General features: G+C 54.4%; 1 protein-coding gene across 2 annotated transcripts in view; it reads left to right on the top strand.

Moving 5' to 3' along the window:
* CACNA1I (calcium voltage-gated channel subunit alpha1 I) overlaps positions 1-18,017 on the top strand; it is a 115,821-nt gene that overhangs the window by 21,952 nt on the left and 75,852 nt on the right. The window contains exons 3-4 of one of the 2 annotated variants that reach the window (XM_058741228.1): positions 8,713-8,824; positions 10,514-10,647. In XM_058741228.1, coding sequence (XP_058597211.1) covers positions 8,713-8,824; positions 10,514-10,647 — 246 coding nt within the window. Of the gene's footprint in view, positions 1-8,712; positions 8,825-10,513; positions 10,648-18,017 lie in introns of those variants that run through there. The other variant, XM_058741223.1, reaches the window with a different exon arrangement.

Genomic DNA, 18,017 nt, shown 5'->3' with positions numbered 1-18,017 from the left:
CAGGTGTCTCCAGGGCCCGAGGGGGAGAGAGTTTCTAGAACAAGATCTTAGCCTGGGGGTTCTTTTCTTCTCTTTTTTTTATTTTAGGAAAGAGGTGGGGGTGGAGAGAGAGAACGAGGTGGAGAGAGGGGCACAAGGGGAGAGAGAGAGAGAGAGAGAGAGAGAGAGAGAGAGAGAGAGAGAGAGAGAGAGAGAGAATCTTAAGCAGACTCTGCGCTTAGCTCGGAGCCTGACTGAGGGCTTGATCCCATGACCTTGGGATCATGACCTGAGCCGAAATAAAAGAGTTGACGCTTCCCCGATGGAGACATCCAGGCGCCCCTGGGGATCTTGAACCTGGATGGGGTCAAGTTGCACGTTTGTTTTCACTGATGTCAGACCGAAATGGAGCCTTTCTATTATGAACAGAGGTAACAAAGCATGGTGTGATTACTGGCAGTAATCACTGGCTACTAGTGGCTCACTAGTAGCAATCGCTGATGTCTCCCTGTCACATTGTGATGCTTGTGGACTTCATCACTGCTTTACCGTCACAGTATCAAACCTGCCACTGGCCCTGACTCTTCATTGTGTTGATAATGAATCTCGAGTGGTTCTCCTTCCTCCTGAGTTTGTTTGGTTTTTTTTTTTTTTTTAAATGTGTTGACAACTCTTTTAACATAACTGGCTTCCTTCCTTTCTAATTCTGGGCATTAAAAAAACGTAAGCATTAAAAACATTATCCTGAGAAGGGCCTCATGAACTTCCCCAGGGGGTACGGAGAAGCTGAGAGCTGTGTTTGCAGGAGAGCACGTCGGGTGTGCCCAGGGCTGCGGGCCAGATGGGCGAGGAGGAGGGTGTGCACGCGTGTCAGCGTGTGCAGGTGCTGGAAGGGCTGCGGGGCTCCGTGGGAGTGCATACGTGAGTGTGTGTGTGTGTGTGGTCGCTGGCAGGCAGGGGAGACGTGTGGCGGAGGACTGGTCCCCAGGAGGCCGAGGGAGAGTGTCATCACCCTCTGTCCAGCCCTCACCCTCTGTCTGTGTCCCCGCCAAGTGTCTGTGGTTTCTGGAGGGCAGGGATGACATCTTCTTCATTTGGGGTTCCCAGACCACTGTGGGCCAACAGAGGGGGTCTCAGCGAGGGGGTGCCGAATAATGGCATAGTGAGTGATGGATGTTAGAAAGGAGAAGGGGGAGTCCAGGGTGGGAAGGGAGGCTACAAATCCCTGCAGCACAGAAATGCCTCCTTAGACTCCTCGATGCCTCCAAGTGATGGCGACCTCACTCTTTTCTGAGGCTGCAGGTGCCCCAAGCAGCTGCTCCAGGTAGGGCTCTGGGCACAGAGAGGGATCGATACCCTCTGCCCTTTGGAGAGCACAGCCTGGTTGGTGGTGAGAAGAAGCCAGAACAGACCACACTCAGTTCCATAGCTGATATAAGTGGGGGACATTCAGGACATCGTGAGGGCTTGGGGGAGGCATCTGTTCCCCCTGCCTAGGACTCCAGGAGGCTTCCCCGAAGGCACACCTCCTTTGTGGGTGGGATCTTGAGGCTGGGTCAGCCCACAGACAGTGGGGCTCTGGTCCCCAGGGCCTTGCCCTGCCCTCCCCTTTTCTTCGGCAGTGGCTGAAGCCTCCTTGGCTGGAGTTTCTATCCCATGGACTATCCGCCCTGGGGTTTTCTTCCAAGCTAGCAGCCCCTGTTTCCTCACCTCCCCCACTCCGGCTGTCTACACCGGGCACCGAGGCTTGCTGGGCATCTGGGAATCAGAAATGTTGGCCAAATTCAATAGGTTCTCCAATTATGGGGCCTCTAAGACGTGGACCTCATCTCACCCCGCAGGAGTTCTCAGCCCACTGAGACCCGGAAGCGTATAAGCAGAATCAATCAGCCCAGGCAGGGCAGTGTGTCACATGGGGAGCTCCCCACTGCTGGAGGCATGTAAGCAGAGAGGCCTAGGCCTAGGACCAGGTCTGTCCACTTTAAGGAGCAGTTTTCTGTTCCACCTCAAACACCATATCACCTTGGGCAAGTATCTGGACCTTCATTTTTGCGTCTGTAAAATGGGTGTAATAATGTCTGCCGTGCCTGTATCCCGAGGCTGCAGTGGGCAGGGGAGGAACGAATCCTTAAACAAACAGAAGACAGGATGGTGTGAAATTCAAATCCCTCACTAGCTGCGGCCTGGGTCTCGGCAAACCTGTCACACCCTCCCTTGCAGGGCTGTGGTGACGTTTCCCGTGGTGGGGGGGAGCTGGGGTCTGGGACAGTGGCCACCCCAGCAGGTGCTTGTGTGGTTTTAATCGTTGCGTTTGAGTTTCCCTTGTCCCAGTTGCCCTTCATAATTTTTTTGTTGGCCCTTTTATTGAGGTAAGACATACATACAGTAGAGCTCACAAACTGTCTTGTGCAGCTCAAGGCATTTTTCCATATAAATACACTACTGTGACCGCACTCGGGCCAACAAGAACATCTCCTAAAGATGGAGAGAGCCCTGGGAGCTCCCTTGTCCCCCACCCCCAACAGGTGCTCGCCTGAAGTCACCGCTGCTCTGACCTCCCTCACTGCAGGGTTAGCTCTGCCTGATTTTTCACTTTGTAAAATCGGATTCACATACTCTTTGCTCTCGGATGTCCAGCTGTTACCCGGCATTATGCCCGTGAGCTCCGTCTCTGCCGTCGTGTGTATCAGTAAGCTTGCCCTTTTTCGTTGCTGGGGAGTATCCCATCGAATGGATGTGCCACGGGCGTTTCTCAGCCTTGGCACTGTTCACAGGTGGGGCTGGATAATTCTTTGTGGCGGGGCCGTCCCGTGCATTCTAGGACGTTCAGCAGCATCCCTGGTCTCTACCCGTTAGATGCCAGTGTCCTGTCTCCCCATATCGTGACAATCAAAAATGTCTCTACACATGGCCGCATGTCCCCCGGGGGCTGCCTGACTCATTCTCCTGGTGAGGGACACCTGGGTCGTTCCCAGGTTGGGGCCATCGTGAATCACACAGCTATGAGCATTCTGGTTTTTGTGGACTTCTGTCAGAATTACTCCAGGGTATCCACCCAGGAGCGGCACTCCTGGACCCTAACGTGGGCCTCCGTTTTGCTTTACTAGAGGCCAAGCAGCTTTCCAGAGGATTTTGCTCATAAAGACACGCCCAATGAATAAATTAACGAAGTAGGGAATGGATGTCCTCTTCAAAGCCCAAGGGTCTACTGCATGCTTGACATTCAGAATGGTGGCCACACATCGCAGCTGGCTTCCAGAACAGGGATGTGCTCTAGGTACATCCAGGGTGGGAGTAAGCCTCGTTCATCTCAGGGCACTGATGCACAGGCCACGTATACAACAGGTGCTGCATGGGTGCTTGTGGACCCAGCCTTGTAGAAGCTGGGATCCAGGATCTGGAACCTCAGGCCCCAGCCTTTGGAGACCAGAGTCCTGAGCCTCTGTCCTTGGACTCATTGAAGACCCGTAGGGGAAGGGCCCCCTGCCTAGGGGCCTGGCCCGTCTTCCCGGCCTCTCTGGCCGAGGGGGGATGCAGCTTCCAGCTTCTTCCTCCACTTGATTTATTTAGACAACTGAGGTGCACCCTGGGAAATGGATCAGATTATAGATTTGACAAAAATAAAAACAAATTTGGCTGGCTCAGCCAAACCCGGCACTCCTGCCCCCACCCACCCTCCCAGAACCCTCCGAATTACAGAAACCGTGACTGTCATCCGGGCCTCCAGGATGGAGGGTGATGGTCACCATGGTAACCGTGCTGGCCTCTGGCTCTGGCTCCCGGAGAAGAGGCCGCCCAGAGGGGCCTGCTGGGGCATCAAGCGCTGCCCCTCCATCCGGTCCCTCTTCTCTCTGGGAAGTGGCAGGTTCGAGGAGGCCCCCGGCCCGGTGGCTTCCCCAGCGACACTGTCCCTCCAGTTTTCAAGACAGCCGTTGGGTGGAGTTACGACTCTGGTCCCGCTTGATTTCTTACTGACAAGGGGGGGCCTTGAGACCATCAGCTTCCCCTTGCCAGCATCCCCCACCCCATTAGCTCCTCCTGGTGGGATAGTCATCCTTCCCAGCCACGCAAGGGTGGCATGTCATCCTTCCTGACTCCATGACCCAGACCCAGACCAGAGGAGACAATGAAGGCAAGAAGGAAAAAAGCAAATATTCCACTGGGCCCATGCCAGTCGAGGGTCTCTCGTGTTCCAGGCTCTGTGCCTGGGGGCAGCAGAACACGGAGCTGAGAACATGGGGGGCGGGGTTAGTAGTCAGCAGGGGGCAGATTCAAATCCTGCCATAACAGCTGTGTGACCCTCAGTGCTTCGGTTTCCTTATCTGTAAAATGTGGAAAGCAGCGATACCTGCCGGTTTTAGGGAACTTTGCTGTGGGTCTGGGACAACCCTGCATTGCTAGGTCTAAACCCATTGATTCTTTTTTTTTTTTTTTTTTTTTTTAATTCTTTTTTATTTTTTTAATGTTTAGTTTTGGGAGGGGGCGGGGAGGGGCAGAGACAGAGGGAGAGGCAGAATCCGAAGCAGTTCCAGGCTCTGAGCTGTCAGCACAGAGCCCGACGCGGGGCTCGAACCCACGAAGCGTGTGAGATCACGACCTGAGCTGAAGTCGGACCCTCAACCGAATGAGCCACCCAGGCTTTGATTCTTCTTGAAAGGTTGTTAGTGAAGATTCAGCACTTGGGAGGCCAACACGGGTCCGAAGGGCTCTGATAGTTCTCTTGTTCTCTACCCGAGGGGACGGATACTAAATAGCACAGAACATCAGCTGGGGATTTCAGTCCTCTGCTGGTGAGGTGGCTTTTCTCCCCGCAAAGCCAAAGAATGGCAGCCCCTGGGACCCGTTACCGGAGAGGCGGGCAAAGCGGGCTTTCCCTGCTGCACAGCACATGACAAGCTCTGGTCCCAGGTCCACAGCTACACAGGCTCTGCATTCCGCGGCATCTGGGCTCCCTGCCTCGTGTGCTTGCTGTAGGGTTTAAATGAGATAGTACGTGCTGTTTGATTGGAAAGCTCCTTGGCAAACAAACACTCCAGAGCACTTGGGAAACGTTTGCCGTTTTTACCATCATCACTGCTGCTAACCCGGGGCCTGGCACACAGCGGATGCTCGGTATATGCTCATCACTTCACTGCTGGGCTGTTAGGCCCGGGGCTCCGAGGACCCTGGGAGGCACGGTCAGCAGAGCAGGGGGAACAGGATGGGAGCCAGGCCACAAAGTGGGGGCTGGCTGGAGGTGGGGCTGAGTCTCATGCTGGGGCTGGGGTGGTGGTGGGGTGGTTCTACAGCCCCCAAGGACCCTGTGTTTTCTGGGTGGGTGTCTGGGAAGGTTTCGTCTGCCAGGGAAACTCGGTTGGGTCGCCGCTGGTCTGTTCCCCCCTCCCTGGTCCTCAAAGGTGCCCTTGGCTGCCCATCCGGGATCTGTGCTGAGCAGGTGCCACACGGGCAGAGCCTGGACATTTGGGGAAACACGGGGTTTTGACGTTTGTCTGAAATCCAGCCATGGCTCAGGGACCCCCATGGGTGGGGAATCTGTTGTCTGAGGGTCCCTTCTGCTCCTGCTCGCTGGGTTGCTAGGATGGCTCTTTGTCTCTCTGTTTCCTGTCTGCACGATGGGGGATTGGATTAGTTGCTTTTTGAGGGCCTCGGTGGAGTTGTTCTGTGACAGAGGTTACCCTGACAGGAGTGACGGTCTGGGCAATGAAGCAGACAAGGTGACAGGGTCCCCACTGCACGATCTCAGGTGCCAGGCAGGCGGCTTTGAGTTTGCTGTGGCGAGGCAGTGGGAGCCATCGAAGACTCCCTGCCCTTGTGGAGCCAGCACTCAAGTCCTGGCCTGCCTTATTACCTAGAAATCCTCACCACCCTCTTGGGGCCTCTGTCCCAGAACCCCAGAGTCATGCGCTCTCAGAGCTCCCCACTGCTTGTGGCCAATGGTGGAAACATCAGGCATTGGGCCAGGTAGCCTGGAGACCTTGACTCCCTCTGACAATCTCCTTCCCCACGCTGCACGGTCTGGTTCCGCTTCAAGGAGGGCTGGTGCCTTTGATCCCTGAGCCAGTGGGGAGCATGTCACAACCGTGGGCACCAGTGCCAGCTCTGGCCCGACTTCTAAGCCTCCCGGGCTCCTGGAAAGAACCCAGACTCTGCCATCTGGGATTTCCCCGAGTGCCTCGGGGGCAGGGCTGAGACTGTCCACCTCTGAATGTCTGAAGCTGAGCCATCTAGAGGTGAAAGCCACTCCATCTGCCTCACCGAGCGACTCAGTACAGTGGGTAACAGCAGAAGCACCCCCACACAGGGGCTCTGGGCACCACTGAGTCAGGTCACTCGGGCTGCTTACTGGCCCGTTTCCCCATCTGCCCCCCACCCCGGTGAGCTGTGTTGACAGTCAGGGCCATGTCCCTAGGGACTTGGCACACGGTAGTTATGGTTACTGCCAAGTTCGTTACCGCGGTACAAGCTAGACCAGGGGGACAGGGAGCACTTCCGGAGAGGAGACCGAGCCACCACCTTGTGAATGGGGAAGGGTGCTTCAAGGGAAGTTTCGAGAAGAAGGGACAAATGGACGGGGCTGTGAAGGATGAGTAGGAGTTTGACCTGGTAGAGACAGTAGGAGGTGGATGCAAAGGGTATGCCTGGGGACAGCAAGAAGTTCAGCGCATGCCGAGGCCAATAGGAGAGAAAGGCGGAATTCACTGAGTTCACAGTGTAGGCAGCCTTGGATGTCAGGCTGAGGACGATGACGGAGCCACGGAGGGTTTTGAATAGGGAAAGGCGTAATCAGAGCCGTGTTTCAGGCAGATTAACCCGGCAGTGGCAAAATGGCTTGGAGGCAAAGCAAAGCACTCTCGGGTTTTGTCTCTCAGCTCTCCTTCCAGCTGGTGACCTTGGGCAAATCACGTTCCCCTCCTCTGCTCCGCTTCCTCGTCTTGTCGGCGGGCCTGGCGATAGCGCTCAGAGAATTAAACGAGGTGACGCTCAAAGCTCTCTGATGGCGCTGGGCACACCGCGCTGGCCTGGTGATTTGCGTGGGGCAGATTGGAGGGGCAGAGGCCACAGCTGGAGGCTACCGGGGAGGCTGAGTCAGGGCCCAGGTGAGAGACAGTGGGCGTGGTCCGAGGCCTCAGGGGAGGGAGGAGAAGTCCCAGGCCCGGACAGGCCCGGAGTCCCAGAGGAGATCAGTGGCTTTGGAGTCCAGCAGGCCTGGTGTGAGTCTCAGCTCTGGTACTTCCCGGAGGCAAGGCCCCTAGTTTCTCCGAGCCTCATTTTCCTCCTCTGGAAAATGGGCCTGCTGACCTCCGTCGCTCAGGGCCCTGATGAGGAAGAGGTGGGGGGGGGGGTGGGCTCCAGGCTTCCGGGAGATACCTGCTAAGTGCACTTTGAACTGGAAGCTGGCAGGGAGCGCAGAGGGAGCAGAGGAGGCAGCTGGAAGGAGAGAAAGCATGGCAGAAAAGGGGAAGAAAAAAACCGGGAGGATGAGGGATGTTCACTGGTAATTAGAACGCTTGAACTTCAAAAAAGTTAATTAATGATGAACCTGCTGCTGGAGCAGGGCTCAGGCTAGAAGGGGGCCCTAGCAGTGACTGCAATTAATTACAGGCTGTGGCGGGAGAGTGGCAGCGGGGTGGGGGGTGGGGGAGGAAGGAGCAGGGCTGGGCGAGGAGGGTCTGAAGGGGAGGTGGGAAGGCAGGCGGCATCCCAGGGTGAGCGAGACCCGGGGATGAGAGGGAGGCCGTTGCCAGGGAAACCAGGTCGGCTCCCATCAGGCAAGAGGTGTTCGCCCCCGCTGGGTGGGGTCTGGCCAGTGTGGCTACATCCAGCTTAGAGCAAGGGGCCAGGGTTTTCGTTCGGAGACACTCCAGAATCGCTGGATGTCAGAGCTGGCAGGGCCCACAGAGATTTAACTTATTCGTGCAACGGAGCTCCACCTAGATGCCCGTCACTGTTAGAGGTATGAATGAATGCAAGACCCCTGTCCCCTTGGAATGGAGGTTCCAGCTATGAATGAAGATAGCAAGCATGCCCACAAAACGACTCTGGGGGCCCTGCCCAAAGCTGGTGGCTGCAGAGTTTCTGCCCCCGGCCTGCCTGTGAAGGCTGAGCTCCACCCTCCTCAGTGCAGAGGCTGGGGAGGACCAACGCTCAGATATTCCAGAAACTGGTGATGAGTTCTAACCCCGCCCCTGGAAGAGGAGAGGACAGGGGTGTCCGGCCCATCTCAGCCACACTGGACAGGCCCTTTGGCCCCTCCAGTTCCAGGGCTAGTGGTAGACGTGGAGGAACCATAGGTCAGGGGAGGGGAGAGGTGGTCACAGGAAGGAGGCAATGACAGTCAGAGAGAGGTGGTTAGAGGTGGAGAGGCAGGGATAATCCAGAGATGGCCTGCCAGCTGGGCCCTTGTGGACTTCTCCTTTCCTGGTCCTGAGGGGGACGCTCAGGCTGGGGCAAGGAAGTCGGGGAGGGGTCTCTCAAGCAGTAGGGTTGGTAGGGGTTGAGTTCTTTGATGGGTCTGGCACCAGCAGCCGTGTCTGTTGTGAGGTATGCAGACCGGTCTTTGGTCTCCGAGGTCTTTAAAAAAGTGGGCATTGACCCACTCAGAGGAGGCATCTGGAGGGGGAATGGGGTGTATGCCAGCGTTTGTGGTGGGTGGGGGTATTAAGTTCCAGGGTGCATTCAGCCTTCCCGTGGCTACAGTCTTGCCGACCGTTTTTTCCTTGACTCGGTGTGTACATGGTTTGAATGTGTCAGCATGCTGGTGATCCTGCTGAACTGCGTGACACTTGGCATGTACCAGCCCTGCGACGACATGGACTGCCTGTCGGACCGCTGCAAGATCCTACAGGTGAGGCCGGCCAGCCCTGCCTGGCTTGCTCTGCCCCGCCCCCCCCCACGCGGCCCCGCCCCTGCCAGCCATGCCCCGCCCACACACCCCGCCCCTTCCCTGCCATGCCCCGCCCACCCGCCATACCCCACCCTGTCTGTCATGCTCAGTGGCCTGCCCTGGCTTAACTGGCTGTTTTCTTCATCACTCCCAACTGGTCTTACCCATGCCCCTTGATCCTCTTTCCCCTCGGTCCCCTCCGTCCCCTCCGTCCCCTACTCTACGTTTTGGAGCCTCTGCCCTAGTCTAGGCTCCCATCTTCCCCCGTCTAGGTGCCTCCCCAAGCCTTCTCCTGCTCTTCCCCACCCCAGACTGACCATACTGTCCCATGCCAGTAGAGCACAAGTGACCCCGACACATTGCTCCCCAGTGCTCTTGGGATAAAGGCCAAGTTCCATAACTCTCTCTCAGTGGCCATCAGGAGCCGGCCTCCAGTGGCTCCCCTGTTTTCATCTCCGAGGTCCCAGGTGGGGGCCTTATCTTTGGTACCTGCCATGACTCTATTCGGAACTTGTCTACCTGTAGTGCAGGGTGTTAGGGTTATACCCATTTTACAGATGGGTCTGCCCATCTGTCATCATTTGTAATCATCATCCCATGGCCTCTCCCTGGGAAAGCCAGATTCCTCCTGGGAGGAGTTCCTCCTGTGTTTCCACAGGACTCAGCAGTTCCAGAGAAGCCCAGGGTCTCAGAATGCCTTGGGGCACTTGTTAAGAATCCAGACCTGGCCCATCCGAAATCTGCAGAATCAGAATCTCTGGGGTGGACCTTGGGTCTGAGTGGGTGACAGGCTCCTCGTGCAGCCTCAGGCCCCTGGGTGGGGTTACAAGGGGTTACAAGGGATGAGCCTCAGGCCAACTTCCCAACCAGGTGGTGAGTTCACTAAGGACCCCTTAGTGACTCCCAGCCTACGTCCCAGCGCACGGTGAGTGGGCTCATTTGTTGAAGTGAATTGACTACGGCCCTCATTGATCCTGGCAAGAGGAATCCTACCCAGACCGTGTCCTCAGGAAATATATACTCACCTGAGCCCATGCTGAGGGACACATTTGGGGGCTCCTTTCTGAACAGAGGAAGGAGCGCTGAAACCTTCCTGGAGGAAGGTGTCAAGTCTGTTTTGAGAAACCTCCTTCCCCGTGGGCTTTGGAGTCAGATAGATCTGAATGTCAGTTCTGGTTCTGCCCCTTACCTTCCGCGTGACCTGGGGCAAGTCGCTGAACCTCCCGGAGTCGGTTTCCTCATCTGTAAAATGGGGCTCTCTGTGGGGTTGCTGTGAGAATTAGAAACGAGAGTGACAGTCAGCTGTCTAGCCCGGTGGTTGGCAGTTATTATTAGGGGGAGCCCTTTGCCCTGCCCTCCTCTGGGTCCCTTGTCAGTGTGCCTGACTTTAGGGAAAAAAGAGTGGGCTGCGTGACCTTGGGCAAGTCTACTCCCCTCTCTGGGCCTTTGTGGCCTCATGTGTGAAACGACCCCATTGGGCCAGGACCTCTGAGGTTCTCTGCCTGCCCAAGAGGAGACGGGTCCAGGTCGCTTTCCAGGCCTCTCGTGTCCGTGCCTGGGTCCCCGCCTCATACTGTGGCTCCAGCCCTGTGGTCCTGCTCCACAGCCTCATCCTGTCCCTTGCCTCTTGCCTTCCTCCTGCCCCTGCAGGTCTTTGATGACTTCATCTTCGTGTTCTTTGCCATGGAGATGGTGCTGAAAATGGTGGCCCTGGGCATTTTTGGCAAGAAGTGCTACCTTGGGGACACATGGAACCGACTGGATTTCTTCATTGTCATGGCAGGGTAGGTGGCGTACCTCAGACAGCTCTTCGCCTCCGGTGCACACCAGACATAATTGAAATATTCTGTGGCGCTTCTGGGTGACAGTAATGATGCCGCATCGTGTAGGGCCTTCCCGGACCCCTGGGGTGGGAGGAATGATGGCCCTTTGCCGAATGGCCTGGACAGACAGACACTCCTTCCTCCCCTCTCTGGTAAGTTGTATGTCCTCGGCATCGTCAGCTGGTACTGGGTCTGTTTTAACGCTAACCGTATGACCTTGAGAAGGCTACTTAACCTCTCTAAGCCTCAGTTTCCCCATCTGCGAAGGAGAGACAATAATTACAGCGACCGCAAAATGAGCGCCCGATCAGTGTTAGCTATTATTTTTCTTACCCGAGATCGCTCAGCAACTCAGAGACAGAGCACAGACTCGGGAAATACGTGACTCCAAAGCATGGTTGCTTCTGTCAGGACACAGGCCGTGGTCAGAGAGAAGCCAGGTTACAACTTAGCCCACTTGGAGCATCTTGGACTCCACTTTGGGCCTTGCTCCTGCTTTCTTGGGTCAGACCGGGCTGGTGGCTATTCGTGCATTCACCCAGCGGCCAGGGGTTGGATGAGCTCCTACTAAGTGCCAGCACCATCCTAGGTATGGGGCATGAAGGACAGCAAACACGGAATAGGCCTTGTCCTTCCCAACGACTGTGTGGGGAGAGGCATCCAACAGCCGTGCACTTGTCACACACACTGGGATAAGGCCCCCGGGAAGAGCGTTGGGGTTTTCTGAGAGCACCTCTGAGCCGTGTTGGGGGCTTGGGGGCTTCAGGACTTTCCTGAGGAGCCGACACACAAGAGCTGAAGGACAAACAGGTGTTAACCGTGCCCAGTAATGGGTCATAGAGCACAACTGAGAAGCGGGAGAGACAGGAGGAGGAGAGAAGGCTGGAGGCCTGTGTGTGCGTGTCAGTGTAGGTGACAGTGCGTGTATTTGTGTATGTGTGTGTGTCAGCGTGCATGCCTGCGTGCGGCTGTGTGAGATGCCATTGAGAAGGGGCAGGGAGGGAGGGCAGGCCCATGGCCGAGATGGCAAGTCAGTGCCACCAAGAATATGCTAGGTGCCACAGGGATGCTCTGAGATGAAATGATTCACCCACTAGTGTTTTAAAAAATGTTACGCATCGTCTAAACACCCTTCCCTGAGAACAGAATTCAAATGTCACAGCCACCCTGTCACTTATTTAGGCCTTGCTGGAAGCTCTGTGGGGTTCATATGGATTCTCGTGGACCATGCCACCCCTCTGTCAAGAACTTCATTCTCCTCATTTTGGTCTGGCTGGAGGGCCAAAATGCTTAAGGAGGTTTTTTTTCTGAAAGACAAGGTGTTTGGACAGCGTCATTTTTCAGTCTTGCCTGTCCAAACAGGTTCCTTTGATCTTCCTGTGTGAAGGACAGTTTTTGTCTGTTCTGGAGTCCTAATTTCTCTCCCCAGAGCCCTGCATGTGGTCCTGCAAATCCACAAGCTAGTATTGCAGGTGAGTCTAGTTCAAGTCTGTTTCTTTTTCCCGGCTTTCCCCTGCCGGAAGCTTATAGGGTATTCTCCTTACCTTCAGAATTCGGATGGTCCACTAGGGCAAGTCTAGGTGTAGGATTGTTCCCTGCAGGGCCTTCTAGAACTGGTATTTTCCTTCCAGTTAGAAAAAAATGTCTTTTAGGGGTGCCTGAGTGGTCAGTGGGTTGAGGGTCTGACTTCGGCTCAGGTCATGATCTCACGGTTCATGAGTTCCAGCCCCGCATCGGGCTCTGTGCTGACAGCTCGGAGCCTGGAACCTGCTTCAGATTCTGTGTCTCCTTCTCTCTCTGCCCCTCCCCTGCACTCTCTTTCTCTCTCTCTGTCTCAAAAATAAATACACATTAAAAAAATTAAAAAACAAAACAAAAAAGTAAAGGGGCTCCTGGGTGGCTCAGTCGGTTGAGCGTCCGATTTCGGCTCCAGTCATGATCTTGAAGTCTGTGAGTTCAAGCCCCACGTCGGGCTCTGTGCTGATGGCTCAGAGCCTGGAGCCTGCTTTGATTCTGTGTCTCCCTCTCTCTCTGACCCTCCCCCGTTAATGTTCTGTCTCTCTCTGTCTCAAAAATAAATAAACAGTAAAAAAAAATTAAAAAAAAAAAAGAAAAAAATTTCTTTTATTGTTTCTTCGGTTATTGCCCATTCTTCTCTGCAGCCTCCTGGATTTCCCATTAACTGGATATTTCCCCACTCTATCTTCTCTGCATTCTCTCCCCTTTCTCTCGAAGATTTCCTCTGTACTAGAAGAGAATTCCTTGACTTGTCTTCTGAATCACTAACGGTGTCCTTTCCTCCAGTTACTGCCCCGTCTGGAATTGTTCCTTTCCTCTGCATCTTGATAATTCCCAAGATCGTTTCTCATTTTGGATTTCTCATTTTTCAGAGCAGCTTAGACCTGTTCTTGTTTTATGGATGCCATAGTCACTCGACTCTCCTTATGGATATTAATTAGGCTTCTTAACAGTCCTTTCCTGATCGTGAAGTCAAAGTGTAATTTCCAAAGAGTTAAACAAAAAATGACTCGCACACAAATCTTAAAAGGCACGCGATTTACTCACCTCATTAATGAGGAACCAGCAGGATGGTAATCGGCAGAATTAGGAAAATAGGCATTGGAGAGAGAATGTGGGGATAAGAGAATTAGGTCGGAAGCAAAGCTGGTTAACAGGCTACAGGGTCATAAAGCCATAACTTTGGGGGTTATCCTTTCTAATGCACAGAAATCACTTACGAAAATCTGCAGGTTAACATGTAATTTCACAACAGCAAGACCTTTAGTTAACAGTAAATAGTGACTCAAACAAAGGTATCTTCCCCTGGACCATGAAATAATCCTTAGATGGGTCTGTTAAGTAACGCTCCAAAATGACATTGTGAGAAATATTGCCCTCCCGCTGCCTTATTTCCAAGTTTTAGGACAATTTTTCTTTTCTTTAAAAAAATTTTTTTTTCAATGTTTATTTATTTTTGAGAGACAGAGCGTGAGCGGGAGAGGGGCAGAGAGAGGGGGAGACACAGAATCCGAAGCAGGCTCCAGGCTCCGAGCGGTCAGCACAGAGCCCGATGCGGGGCTCGAACTCACGAACCGTGAGATCATGACCTGAGCCGAAGTCGGACGCTTAACCGATGGAGCCACCCAGGCGCCCCGAGGACAGTTTTTCGTGACTCGTGTTTCGGGGAAGTCCTTTGTTTTGCTGGTTCCGTTCACTGCCTCCTATGAGCACCCCCACCCTGCCCTTTTGACTCGAAGAGTCTCTGTTGCCTACCGCTTCCCCCGTCTGCTCATATTTATAAATTAAGACAACGAAGGTCGAGCACAGTGAGGAGCGCCAAGGTCTGTTTGGTATCTTCTCGTGGTCCTTGGGTGAGGTTCACAGGCCAGCCCCCTCCTGGGGGCAAGGGAGAGCGGTGCGCATGTGCAGTCCCATAGGGCCCCGTGCCTGGTTTCATGCTCTGTTCTCACCGTTTTGAAATTCTCAACGAGTTCCGAATGAGGCCCTGCATTTACATTTAGCACTGGGACCCACAAATTATGTGGCTGGTCCTGGCTCTGGGGCAGGTTCAATGGGAGACTTCTTTGCTAGGGTCATGAACACATTCAGGTGACTCAGACCTGTCTTATTCTCGAGGTCCTCCTTGTCCTTTGTGCCTAGGGATGGTGTGGGTGCAGAGGGCAGGATGGGAAGCCACGACCTGAGGCTCCAGAGCCCAGCCCCCCAGCCCCAGCCCCAGCCCAGCCTGGGGCTATAAATGTTCTGTTTCCCAAGTAACAAGCCTGACATCCCAAAGACGTTTTCTTCCTTCCTGCTCCTCCCCTTCCCCAAATTACTGCCTCCTTTTTCAAACTGTGGAGGAGACAGAATCTCCACGCTGGAAGGTTCCTTAGAGGTCAGAGCCTTCATCTGCATATCCAATCAGCCTCTGCTTGCATGCTGCCGCCGTGGGGAACTTACATGGCAGCCGATCCCAAATAGCGATCTAGCACGCCTGATGTGCTAGAAAATTCTTTCTTTCACTGAACTCAGTTTGTCTTCCTGTAGCTCCCATCTGATGAGAACATTCATTCACTTATTCCTTTACAGAAATTAGCATTTATTGAGCACCTACTATATGCCAGGCCTTGTGCCGGGCAGTGGGGGCCACGAGATGAACGAGATGTGCCATTGTGATCTCATGGTTTAGAAAACAGATATAAACCCAGGAATGCAATATAAATCCTAAATTGGGATCGATGCTGCTGCAAAGAAGTGTAGAGAACCATGGGGTCATGGACCAGGGACCTGATTTACGTAGGGATCAGCGTATGCCTTCCTGAAGAAGAGAGGCCTGGGCAGTGAGTAAGAGCTGAACAGGCAGAGGACGGGGGAAGGGTATCTTGGGTAGAGGGAACAGCATGCAGAGGGCCTCGGGCTGTTGGGGAAGGGGTGTGAGGGGGGATGTTGGAGCCTAGGGCTCCTGGGGGGGAGGTGGGTGCTGGAAGATGAGGGCAGAGAGGGGGGCAGGGGCCCGATCGCACAGGGGTCCCAGAGCCTGTGGGCAGGGGCATCTCTGTCATGACAGACTCATGACAGTCCTGCAGAATTTGGAAGGCAGCTCCTTTCCCCCTCGAGTCTCACTTTCCTTCATGGGAAATGTGCCCAACACCTGCCACCATTTGTCAAAGAACAGATGAGGCAGCTTCACCTGCTGGCATGACATCAGGCTGTTGTGGTGCCCGGGGGTGGGGATGGGGGAGCAGGTCCCCAACTTCCCAGTGATGACTCATGGGGTGGAGAGAATGGGCTGCCCTTGTCCCAGTGCCACGTGGTGACCCGTTGAGCGGCTGTGCTCCCTGCCACCCCCTGGTTGTGTTCACTCTCCGAGCCAGGTCTCTCTCACCCGGGAACTAAAAACAGGTTTTGGTTTTTGTTTTTTAAGTTTGTTTATTTATTTATTTTGAGAGAGAGAGCACGCGTGCGCGTGCACAAGAGCAGGGGAGGGGCACAGAGAAAGAGAGAGAACCCCAAGCAGGCTCTGCACCATTGGTGCAGGGCTCGTTACCCCCACTGCGAGATCATGACCTGAGCCGAAGTCAAGAGTCGGACGCTCAACCAACTGAACCACCCGGGCACCCCACAGTTGACCTTTTTTTAACCCAAGTACCAAACTTTGCATTTATTGCTATTACTTTTATCTTGCAATGATCTCTTGGAGTCCTGATTCGGTTGCTCCTTATATTTACTTCCTGTGCTAGGTCAGCCCTGGGCAGCGGGTCCTGTGGCACCTCGCTGGAGACTCTTTCAGTGTGAGAAACCTCCAGTAATCATTGGATAAAGTTTAACCCTCCTCACCGTCTTATTTAAACTACGCTCTTCTGCTTCTGTCCATTAGGAGGTCATGAAATATTCAATGGCGTTTTGTTGAACTTGAGAGATTGTCTATCTCCCTTGGTGTCTTATGCTGGTAATTTTACCTCCTCTCCTGACATGAATGGCCACTGCCAGCTGCGGGGAAGGGCCTGAGCACTTCTGTTAAAGGCTACCCCGAGAATTCTGATGATGATTCTCTTAGGTGAAGCAGGGCCAGAGGACTGGGCCACAGCGACCTCTCTGAGGCTGAGCCAGAGCCTTGCCAAGGGCATGGCTGGGTGGCTGATGTGGGCCCCGCCTTGCATGAGTGCAGGGAACAGGAGCCGCCTGGAGCCTGAAAGCCCTTGAAAGCTTCTAACTATGACGGCCTCTCTCCCGGAGAGAGCCTCGGTGTGGAAAATGGAGCCGCTAAGGGACGAGGAGGAACGCACCAGGAAGGGGCGACCTCCCCACTCCTCAGACACGTGCACAGCCTCGCGCCCCTTCTCGGTGTTCCTCAAAATTCAAGGGGCAACAGGATCTCTGGGAGTACATGGTAAAATGCAGATTCCTGCGGGACGCCTGGGTGGCTCAGTCGCTTAAGCCTCCAGCTTCAGCTCCGGTCATGATCTCGCGGTCCATGAGTTCGAGCCCCGTGTCGGGTTCTGTGCTGACAGCTCAGAGCCTGGAGCCCGCTTCGGATTCTGTGCCTCCCTCTCTCTCTGCCCCTCCCCCGCTCATGCTCTGTCTTTCTCTCTCTAAAATATATAAACATTTAAAAAATTCAGATTCCTGGGCCTCACCCTGGGGATCCAGACCCAGGAATATGGGGGGCCTAGGAATTTGCATTTTAGCTAAATGCCCAGGTGGCCCTGAGGCAGGTGCTCTCCTTATGTGACCCTCAAGATGCCCTTGATTGGACGCCCTCCAGGTGGAGAGGACGGTTCCCAGTTCTGGGAGCCATAGGAAGGGGAAGAAGCACGAGAGGGCCAGGATCTGAAATAATTCTCATGACAAGTAGACATACTTCATGAACAGGACGATGAGGACTCCCCCTCAGAATTTCTGTCATCAGTAAAAATACCAACACAAATAGCAATAGTGTCAGTCATTCAGCACCTCAGCCAGGGAGTGAGGAGAGGCTGGCTCGGAGTCTATCATAGCCTGGGAGCCTCTTCTCTTGAGTGAGTGAGCGCAGCACGGGGAACAGCTTCCCCACCCTGACTTTTACGGGCTCTTGGGAAACAAAACGTCAATAAGAATTGTTCCTCAACCCCGGACTAGAGCTTTCTAAAAAGAGCAGGCAGGCGCTTCCCCTCTGCAGTTGCTTGCTGAGAGTTCCTTTTGTCCAAAGTGCCTGTCGGTGGTTCTGTAGAAAGCAAAGGGAATGGAATCCTTCTAGACTTCACCCAGGGGTGTGAGAAAAAAATAAAAGCATCTGCTGTTTGCTGAGTACTCACTGGGGGCCCAAGCTGTGCATGATCTGGCTTACTCTTTACACTAGCTCTCTGAGCGGCAGACTGTGGTCAGTTCCATTTCGCAGATGAGGCACGGGAACAGGGAGTGACCTCCTCAAGGTCGCAAGCTGGTAAGGGGAAGAGCCAGGAGGTGAACCCAGGGAGCTTGGCTCCACGGGCTGGGATTGAGTCCTGGTTCCGCGTGGCTTGCCGGGATGCATTTGACTGCACGTAGCAGAAAAGTCGACCAGCTGTGGCTTGAGCAAGTCCTGGGGTGTGTTTTCCAACGTGACACCAAGTTCTGAGGTCGGTGGGCGCTGATGGCGGCTCTGGGACGTGGGGGCTGACGTCCGTGATTTTCCGGGCCTTTCTTTCATGGGCGCAAGGCAGCTGCTGAGGCTGTGAACCTCGTGTCTGCGCTGAAGGAGGGAAGGATGAAGGGAGACAAGGCTATGTCGGCCACGCCTGTCCACTTGGATCAGGAAGATACCATTTCCTTCCCTAGATCTTTCCCCCGACCCAGTTGATCAGAACTGGGTC

Source organism: Neofelis nebulosa, chromosome 8 (assembly GCF_028018385.1).
Source record: "Neofelis nebulosa isolate mNeoNeb1 chromosome 8, mNeoNeb1.pri, whole genome shotgun sequence".
Taxonomy (NCBI): domain Eukaryota; kingdom Metazoa; phylum Chordata; class Mammalia; order Carnivora; family Felidae; genus Neofelis; species Neofelis nebulosa.
This window is presented reverse-complemented; position numbering and strand designations above follow the sequence as displayed.